Here is a 10,928-nt window from a genome sequence, read left to right as displayed (position 1 = left end):
TTATGTTCCTTTGTTTTAAATTATGTAATTTTATCTTTTTGTTTGTCCAATTTTTTCTTAAAACAAATTATTATAACTAATAAACTTTTATAAAAGTTAATTTTAATAATATAAAGTAATTAAAGATAATTTTTTAATTGACATTTGCTTACCTCCTCTGTAAAAATTAAATCTATTTTATTTGATTTTTGACCCTTTAAATTAATGTAAACAGAGTTTTAAATTCACATTGTTTACATTCCTGAACCATTTTTAAAGGGAATCTGACAATTCAAAACATAACCTTGAAAATGGTAAACTGTTTTTATCTATTGATAGTAAAACAGACTTCTTTTGTCAAGTGTGGATAAAGTTGGGTATTGTAGTTGTTTTCGTCTCCGCGCTTATAAACTTCAGTCGTCTTCGTTAAACTCGTCACTCGTCATTGTCAGTCATTGTCTTGTCAATGGGTCGTGCAAAAAATGGTGTAAATGACGATACGGCCTTTTCTTTGTATGAATGACGTTTTTCAAGTTTGTTTTGCGAATGATTAATCGACGTTTGGGGAAGTTAGCGAAGTGAGGTTAGAAGTGAAGACCCCATAATACAGGAGGAAAATGGCAGAAAGAGTTGCTCCATCCCGTGTGTTTCCTACTAAAAGTTTGTACGAATTAAGTGTTATCGCTGTAGCAGATAAATTTATTACATTCAAAAAGCATCTCTTTTATCTGCCAGAAAAAGTAGTCTTTGATTTGTATTATCAGGTAAGTGTCAAAACATTCTTGCAAAAACATCTGCAAGTTGATGTCTTTATTATATATACACACCACATGTGTTTCATTTTTATTTAAGAAAAAGAAATAAAAATTTTTATTTATATTTTATAATTTTAACAATTTCATGGATTTGATTTATTTTCATACAATTTATTATATAGTTAGATGACATTTATTTTCTTTTCAAGAATTATGCGCATTTATATTTGTCATAAAGAATCATTATTGTTTGCAATGTCAGGTTCAATAAAATTACTTTATTCAACTTGAATCTTTATTGCTTCTAATTATTAACCATAAATTTTATAAATTTTTTTTTTTTTTATTTGTAGACAAGAATATTTTTCAAATAAATCGTGTTTTGTTCTTAAAACTTTGAATATGACATTTCTAAATTAATTTTTGACAGATAAACAATTTCCCAATGTTCTTTAAAATTCATATTTATGACAATATATTGAAACTATATTTATATTTAAATAAGAATTTCATTAAAAATTTATTTTTTAGCTGATAAAATATTTGAAACGATAAATAGAAAATTTTGTGATATCTATTTTAAGATGATCTTTTTTTATGTATTTATCTCTTACAGTTTCTTTGATTAATGAATTTGCAATTATTTTTTTTTTTCAGCGCAGAATATATTTTTAAAAAGCGGAAATACTTTAATAAAAAGGAAAAAAATTATAATATATAAATAAATATGTATTTTATTTGACTTAAGTGTTATGAATGTTGTATAAATAAATGTCGGATTTAAAATTTGTTACCCACAGTTAAAAATTGAAACACACAAAAATGTTGAAACCTGTATTATAAGCTGAAAATAACTGTCACTTTTTTAGTATAGCTCGATGTTCCTGAAGTAACTATTCTAAAGCTTATTGTTTTTTGAGTAAAATCAATTTTTATTTCATAAAATTTCTTACAATTTTTAATGTACCATTTTTTTTTTAAATAATAAAAATTATTATCAATTTTTCCAAATAAAATTATATCACAAAATTATTAATGAAATTAGTTTAAAATATTAAAAATTTTTTAAATGAAAAATTACAAAAAAACTAGAAATTGGTTTCGTAGGTTTTTATACATGCATAACATGCTTAGAAATGCATTTGCAACTTATTTAATGATATGTGATTTTATCATTAATTTTAGTGAAATTGCAAGTTACAAAAAAGTCGAAGACATAAAAATAGAAGTAACTCGTTTCAAGAGTAGAGAGTTAGAATAAAAAAAAAAATTTATCTCTTTTTTTTTTAAATTCAGTTTGTATTAGAAATTTCCAGTTTAGAATTTGTCTCTTGATATTCACGTTTATTGAATTTTCAAAATGATATTCATTTTAGTTATTTAATACTTTTCATTGATACTTGTAAAATTAAATAACAAATAGCGTCAATATGAAAAGGATCAAATTAATACCTGTGACAAGTATTAAATTACTATGTTCAATCTTTTTTTTTTTTTTTTAAACTACTTAAAGAAATCATTGTTAATGTGTTATCTATACAAATGTATTTTCATTCTTATCATTCTTATTTTGTTGAATTAGAATGCTTAACTTTACTAAGGTCGTAAGTAAAGTAGAACACATTCGTTTGGAGATAATCTAAAGAGATAAATTTGCAAAAAAAAAAAAATAATTATTATTATACTGAGTAAATATTAGATAATAAAATTTCGAATCAAAAGAAATCAAGAATAAATTTTTATTGAACAATTTTTTTTTTTCTAAAAATAAATTCCATAATTATTATCGGGAAATTGTCAAATTTTTCATATAATATAATTTTATGTGAGATTTATTTTTTCTAATAAAAATAAAAAAATTTTATTTTTCAATTAGAAAGAAAAAAATTACTTTCAATAAATTCTTATTAAATTTCTCAATGATAAAAATTTATTTTACAAAAATATATCATTTCTCTTCTTAGTTGTGAAATTCAAAACTTGATTGTAAAATTTCCTGCTAATGTTTATTTTCATGAATACTGTTTAATAATTATTAATGCATTTTATCTTGACTATTTTTAGCTATGCAAAGAAAAGAGACTATGCCTGATAGGGATGGAGTTTAGTGATCTCAAAACTTTTTCATTAATGCTCAAAGTTACAAATCGACGAATACATTTACTTCAAATATTTCAGGTATTCAACTTAAACTTCACTAAATTTTGTTTTATTATTATTGAAGTTACACAATATTTCTCTACGAAAGAAATAAAAAAAAAACAACCTCTAATAATTAGAAACTCTAAACAAGTTTTTTGTAAAAGGCATAATATTTTAAGTTTATTGTGTAAACGTATGCATAAATTTTGTTTTTTATTTTATAGAGTGTTTAAAAAATATGCATTGTAATCTTAATAATATTATTTTTTTTTTTTTCAATTCTTGAAAGAAATAAAAATTATCTCAGAAAATGATATAATAATGAGAACCAACGTATTTATCATGTCAAATAATTCATTTTGTCTCGTACATTAAATTATTTAATCTAATCTGTTAAGAATAATAATTTGTCTAAATTTTGTGGAAAAAAAAATACAGCCTTCGCTTTTATTTATGTATTCAAATTTTCATTATCGAAATTCACTTTTCTATATTTAAAATTATACTTTTTAATTATTCTAATTTAAATTATGCTAATTATTTTGATTTATATTTAAAATAATGTGTATTTTTTTTGAAAAAAGGCTCTTATGGACCATGGAATGAGAGTTTGCAATGAATTGGCAATTTGTTATGACGTCTGTTGCCTTGGTGTTAGAGAAAATAAAAATGCACGAGAGAAGATTATAAACTTGGGTCTTAAATTAGGAGGGTTTCTAAGTGAAGCTGGTTGGTACGTAGAAAGTGAAAGGGTGCTATTGGCTTGCAAGGAACTCTGTGTTTCTGAAGAAGAAAATCTTCAGAATTGGTGTCTTACTTTAGATTGTTGTCACAAGTGAGTATTTATTTTAATTTTCATTTACAATTTAATTATTCAATTTTATATAATTTTTTTTTAATTTCGAAATTTAATTAATTGTAAAAATTTATATTATTACTTATAATAAGAATATTTTTATTTTTAGATTACTTCACGCTCAAGCTGCATATTGTGCTTTTCGAGCTGCTGCAGAAACTTATCAATTGGCTGTTCGTACAGTTGACAAATTAAAAAATGCTGGGCATTCAAATGCAAATCATGCCGCTCTCTATGCCGAATTTAGTGTACTTTTCTATATTAGAAGTGAATATGATCGAGCGTATATGTAAGAATATTTATTTTCAATTTTATTATTTATTTTATATATATATATAAAAAAAAGAAGAAAAATAAAAATTGTAAATTTCTAGGTGGAGTATAGAGGCACTTAAGCAATTGAAACCATCACTTTCGGCGAGAATTAAAATCGATGTCTTACGTCAGGCTGCAATGTCATGTGTCGTAAAACGAGAATTTCAAAAAGCTGGTCTTCTAATTAAACAGGCTGTGTATCTCGCAAGAGAAGTATTCGAAACAGATCATCCAATTTACAGTGATGTTCTGCTTGATTACGGATTTTATTTGTTGAATTACGATAGTATCAACAATAGTGTGCAAGTTTATAAGGTAATTTAAAATAGAAAAAAAAAAATTAAAATTATCTACTAATATTTGTAAATCACTGGTATCAATTTTAGGGAAAATTAATATTTAATGATACATAAGAATTTTTAAATTACATTTCAATTAACAATTCTCCATTAGCTAAGAACTAAAAGTTTTAAAGAAAAAAAAAATATAATTTAATTTAACAATATTAAAAAAAAAAATTTATTTTAGTTTGCACTAGAAATAAGGGAAGCGATATTTGGAAAAATGAATTTACTTGTAGCGATAGCGCACGAAGAATTGGCGTATGCTTTATATGTACATGAATATAGTTCCGGGAAATTCGAACAAGCAAGGTAAATAAAATTTCATATTTTTAAAATATTAAACAAAATACTATAACAAAGTTTATATAATTTTTATAATACTATTATAAAAAATTATATAATTTTTGTGTATGCAAGTACTCTTGCATAACTAATAATTTATAATTACTTAAACTTTATTTAAGTACTGTTAAATAAAATATCAAACCAAAAAGATAAATGTATGTCTATAACAATAAAATTAAATTGTCCATCGATTGGAAAAAATTAAAATTTACAACTTTAGTCACACCTGTGAAATTGTAATTTTTTTTCTTCTTTACAGTTATCATGCGGGGAAAGCTATCGAAATAATGGACAAATTATTGCCTGTAGAGCATATTATGCTAGCTAGTACAAAACGTGTAAAAGCCCTAATATTGGAAGAAATAGCCTTAGACAATGAAAGAACACCATTATCTGAACAAGATCTTCTTTTAAAATCAGAAGGTCTTCATTTGTCTGCCCTTCAATTGGCAAGAACAGCGTTTGGCGAAAAAAATGTACAGACTGCAAAACATTATGGAAATTTGGGACGATTGTATCAAAGTATGAGAAAATTTTCGGTAAGTTTGAAAATAATTTTCTTCCTATTGAATTATATTCTGTTTTTCTGTATTTCTTTTTTTTTTTCTAGGAAGCAGAAAATATGCACTTAAAGGCAATTAGTATAAAAGAAGAACTTTTAGGACTTGAAGACTATGAAGTTGGATTAAGTATAGGACATTTAGCATCTTTATACAATTTTCACATGCATCGATACAGAGACGCAGAAAAACTGTATTTTCGAAGTATTGCCATTAGTAAGTTTTAAATTTAAAAAAAAACATTTATTTAAATAAATTTTATTTATAAAAATAAAAAATTAAATTTAGGAAAAAACAATTAGAAAATTATTTAATCAACAGGTTTAAAACTCTTTGGCCAAAGTTATAGTGGCCTCGAGTACGATTATCGTGGATTAATGCATCTGTATATGAAAATGGACGAACAAGATAAATTTTACGAATACACAAACGCTTTAGCCGAATGGAGGGAATTACGTGATAAACACGTTGAATCAGAGGACCCACCAATTGACCTTCATACACGCCCACAGCCAATAGAAGATGTAACAAGTGCATTCTTTGCAATGTGATAATGTGATATATATCCTTTTTCGAATTAACTATAATCTATTGCAAAAAATCACAAAATCATTATTACACGACTCAAGAGACTATTATTATTATTATTATTATTACTATTATTATTATTATTTTCAACCAGTGCGTTTCATCTCTCGTTCATTATAATTATATTTTACTCTCAAACTTCTTGAAAGTGATATACATAAATGTTTTTTCAGCATATCATTTACTAAAATCTCTGATCTCGTTTAGATGCTCAAAACCAATGTGAGAAATAAGAGCTTTTTCTTCTTGTCTAATGCGAAATAAAAAACGATTAGTTATTTTTTTTGTTAAAAAGCAAAACTAGTGCGGCCATTTAAATTAATTTTGTTTTATAACACAAAAAAAATGTATGACTGAAAATATTATATATAATAATAACTTTAAAGTTAATTGCAATTTTTAGATGAAAGTACTGATGGAAATGTTGAATGCAAAATTAATTATTAAATTTATATATATGAAAAAAAAAAATTATCGAATCCGATAGATTATTGAAACAAATAGATAATATAATGAGGGAAATTGTTTAAAAAGCTCATAATTTCTATATCAAAAATGGTATCAGAACATATTGTTCGCAAGACTAATATTATAATGCGCAATAATTAAGATAATGTGCGCGAACAGAAGTTAAAAAACTTTTTTTTTAAAAAAGAAAAAGAAAATAGTAAACAAATTGTTAAAATCACAATACTAGATATTGTACAATAGAAATTCAATTTTTCTTTTTATAACAAAAAATTTAATATAGAATAATAATAATAAAGAAAATAATAAAATTAGGTAATAAAAAAAAAATTGTTTATAGAAGAATTAGGGAATGTGGAAGATACAATCTTCGAAATAATTTATTAATAATTTTTTTTTTTTTTTTTTTTTTTCATCGAATTTTATTTGCTAATCAAATGCAAATTCTCACTTTTTTTTGTAATTATTAAATTAAATTGGAATTTTTTTTAGCAAAATTAGCGTTTTGCAAGAAAAATTCTTTATCTTTTAACCCTTTACAGCATTATTGTTTTTTAAAACAAATTTTTATTACAAACATATGTATAATAAAAATATGTTCCTTCGAAAATTGTAAATTGGTAGATTTTTTAAAACTTATTATAATTTAAAAAAGCGAATGTTTATCAAAATTTTAAGTGTAAAAAATAGTGATTTTAAATTTAATATAGTATTCTTTTTTTATGTTTCACAATAAAAATTTCTATGCTCAAAAAATGTGCATCAAAGGGTTAAAATATTAACATGTTCCAAAATTGGACAATATAATTAATGAAAAATAAATCTTGTCAATGTAGATACTCATAATATAAACGTGAAGCAGATTTTAAGGAATATTTTATATTTACACGCATAATATCGTTATGTTTATTACTGTATTATAAAGTCTTTTGTTTATTGTATTTGATATTAAAAAAAAAAAGAAATAAACTTTAAAGTGAAAGATTTTGATAAATTTAATTTTATAAATATAGGGTTTTGAAGTATCAAATTGAACTGATTAAATATTCACTTAACAAAAAAAAAAAAAAAAAAAAAAATGAAAAATTTTTTAATACTAGTATTTTAGCTGAATTTTGTATTATTGATGTAGTAAGACTTCGTAATTTCGTGTCTTTTAATTAAAATATTATAAATATAGAAGTTACAAAAATAAAAGTACTGTGTTAAAAATATTTTATTTATTATTGAGAAATTAGAAATTATTAAATATATATAGAAAAGAAATTGAAAAAAATATATTTAAAATATTTATTATTCATATAGGATAGAAATTAATTTTTTTTTAAATTAAAATTAAAAAATAAATATCCAAAAAATAATGAAATTATTGCGTAAAGATGTAATAACTTCCGTTTTTGTTTTTAAGTCTTAATCGTCCCAGTGAAAGTCAACGGACTCTCCATTTCTTCGTTTCATATTGAGAAGTAAGACATGTTTTCTTTGCTTTCATTTACAAAACATTTTACTCGTCCTTTCATTTTACTTCGTACAATTAATTTATTTAGAATTATAAATAGTGAATAATTAATATTCGATTTTTTAAATTAATAATAATAAAAAAGGAATAAAAATAATTGTCACAATAATTTCACGCAAATTTTTTTTTCAAATTTAATAATGTTGAAAGAAAATTCTTTTTTCTTTTTTTATTACTATTATTTTATGATTTTAATTTGTTTATGTCAGATTTGGAATTTTTTTTTTTTCCTCATTTGTGTATTTATGTGAAAAGATAAAATGAGGGTTTTAATATTATAACAAGCCAATTAGATGGGCCATAGTGTAAATGTTACATAAGAATTAATGATGCAAAATTACTCTATTTTGGTGGAAGAATAATTTTCAAATGCGCTTTTTCATGTAATACACGACAAATATTATATTCTTCCCGCAAAAAAAAAGTAAATTTAACAATTAGAAAATTTTTAAGAAGGTCGTCTATTGTTAAAATAGACTTCTTTGTGGGAATTATAATTAACGCGCCGCATAGAGAAATAGAAAAGAATTGTGTGTACTAATGACTCTTCTCTTTTGTGTTTATCTTGAAATTATTTCGTTTCAAGAAATTAAATTGTGTTTCGTTTATGAAAAAAAAAGGAAATCATTGAAAGTAATTTAAATTGTATAATATTATATTTAAATGGGGCATTTTTACTAAACATTCTTCTTTTTGTTTCAGGAATTTTGACTGAAATTTAAACGGAAATGGAAAAAAAACTTCATAAATTAAAATAACAATTGTAAAAAAAAAAATTTTCCATTTTATCTCTGCAACGGAGGTGAATAGGTAATTATGAAAAATTAAATAAGTAGTTTAAGCTACTGTTTATTATTTATTTATAATTAACAGTTAAATGTTGTGTTAATTATTATCAATTATTTTTTATTAAAAAAAAATTATTTTTTTCTAGAAAAAAATAACTTGGAGAGATATTGATAAATAAAAATTTCTTTTGGAAAATTGTTTTTATTTATTAAATTGGAATTTTTTTTTTCAAAATGATATCAGGAAGTTAATAATGGACTTTTAAATATATAATTAATTTTTTAAAGATGAATAGCTGTTTTTATTCATTAGTTTCTCGATCGAGTCACTAATTAAGAAAAAAAAAATTTTATATATTATATATTGTTATGCAAGTGGAAGATAATGCTTCTATTCTTTTATAATGTTGAATAAAAAAGATATTAACTTTTTCTTTTTTAGATTAATACAGTTGTATATTCTGGATGAATATATATATATATATATATATATATATATATATATATCTATATAAAATAATGCTACTCGAGCGTATCTCACGTCGGAAATCATAGTTGCGTGAAAAGAATGGAGTTTGGGCATCATTTTATGGGAAAAAAGAAAGAAAAAAAAAAACTGTTCTCTACGTATGGGACTTGTTTCACTCAGCGGCAAATGAAAGGGAACTCGAGATGAAGTATGAGATTTTCCAAAAGAATTTAATGAGCTGGAATTACTCGCCTGTTTTGCGGATGGATCACCCTCTGATTTGCTCTTCAACATTTATAAAAAAAAAAAAAAAAAAATATACTTCCTTACTCTTCATGATTTTTTATCGCGTAATTGCGGAATTTAAAATTTCTTTTCAAATGTCGCATTTATCACTTTTGCTTAATATTTAATTATTATTACTTCCTGTACTTCTATAAAAATCTTTTCTTTTTAATTTTTATAATTTTATATTTAAAACAACTTTTTGTGAAAAAATTTTTTTTTTAAATATTGTAATAATAGTATTGTTTTTAATATTATTAAAAATATTTTTAAAATATAATTTATATAAAAAAAAAAAAAAATAGAAAAATTTTTTTCTATAAATTTAAAATAGTTTTTTTTCAATAATAAAAAAATAATTATTTCACTTTTTTTTTGGTGAAATTCTTTTTATTTTTGAAATTAGAAGAAAAAAAACATTTACAACTTGTATTGACAACTATTATTTCAATATAATAGGTATACTTATTTTACTGGTACTCTTTTATTTAAACGTTGAAACATTCAATAATAATTGTAAAAAGAGATTTATCGTTTATGAAATTGCTTATAAGAAAATTATATTTTTAGAAATTAGAGATAATATATATTTATAATATTTATTGATAAAGAAGCGAACATTAAAATTTTATGAGAGACAAAACATCTTCATGAGGAGAAAAAAAAAAAACTATATTTTAAAAAGTAAGCATTAATTATTCTTAATTATTAATAATATAGACTTCTGTTTTAAAAGAGATTATATTTTCCAAAGGCTCTGTTATGAAGATAAATAAAATTTCATATACTAATCATAAGGTATTGAAATGTTACCTCTTTAAGAAGTTATATAAAAAGATTTGAATTTTTTTTTTTTTTTTGACTTTCTAATTTATTAACTGTTCGCCAAAAAAAAAAATTTAATTTATCAACGCGAAATTTTTTTCTTTTTTTTTTCAATCATAGACTTATTTGGTATAGAATTAAGGATGATTAATTTTAACGATTTCTTAATAAAGAGCTAATGATACTATAAAAAATAATCGAAAGTGTATTTTTTCTATTTGAATTTTTTTTTTTTTAAACTTTTTTTCTAAAAATGATAAAATTATTTAAAATTTAACGCGGGCTTTTATAAATTAAAAATATTTAAATATTCAAATAATTTATATTTATTATATATTTATTAAATTTTTTTTTAATATTTTTATTTAAATAATTATTTTTATGTACGAATTCGTTAAATAAAAAAAAGTATTAAAAAAATTATTTTTTCAAAATTGAAAATTATATTTTTTATTTTGATAATTTAAAAAAAAAATTATGTAACATTTGATGATACTATATATTTATGATTTCTTCACTCTCTTCTATAGAAAGTTTATCTATATTCCGTCTTTTCAATATTATTGATGGATTTCAGTTTTACGTTTGAAAAGTCAGCCATCAAATTACCACTACAGAGGTGAAGAAATTATTTAGTACCTGCCAAGAAGTTCTCTTTATTTTTCTCCAATATATATATAGAAGTATATA

General features: G+C 22.3%; 1 protein-coding gene across 1 annotated transcript; it reads left to right on the top strand.

Moving 5' to 3' along the window:
• Positions 1-357: 357 nt before the first annotated feature.
• LOC127276662 (amyloid protein-binding protein 2) lies at positions 358-7,215 on the top strand. Its single transcript, XM_051297257.1, has 9 exons — positions 358-743; positions 2,799-2,912; positions 3,461-3,711; positions 3,842-4,021; positions 4,107-4,362; positions 4,576-4,700; positions 4,996-5,275; positions 5,347-5,512; positions 5,618-7,215. Exons 1-9 carry the CDS (start codon positions 597-599, stop codon positions 5,845-5,847), a joined length of 1,749 nt encoding a protein of 582 aa, XP_051153214.1. The 5' UTR covers positions 358-596; the 3' UTR covers positions 5,848-7,215.
• Positions 7,216-10,928: the final 3,713 nt, after the last annotated feature.

The sequence above is a fragment of the Leptopilina boulardi genome, unplaced genomic scaffold (genome assembly GCF_019393585.1).
Source record: "Leptopilina boulardi isolate dan_hultmark-lab unplaced genomic scaffold, ZJU_Lbou_2.1 LbouV2_150, whole genome shotgun sequence".
NCBI classification, from domain to species: Eukaryota; Metazoa; Arthropoda; class Insecta; order Hymenoptera; family Figitidae; genus Leptopilina; species Leptopilina boulardi.
Note: the sequence above shows the minus strand (reverse complement) of the source record. Positions and strands in the feature narration are given on the sequence as shown.

Excerpts from the sequence above, each read along its gene's own strand:
- LOC127276662 (XM_051297257.1), top strand. The coding sequence starts at position 597 with ATGGCAGAAAGAGTTGCTCCATCCCGTGTGTTTCCTACTAAAAGTTTG. Across the intron at positions 3,712-3,841 it reads ACTTTAGATTGTTGTCACAA|ATTACTTCACGCTCAAGCTG; the intron begins GTGAGTATTTAT and ends TTTTATTTTTAG. Across the intron at positions 5,513-5,617 it reads TTTTCGAAGTATTGCCATTA|GTTTAAAACTCTTTGGCCAA; the intron begins GTAAGTTTTAAA and ends TTTAATCAACAG.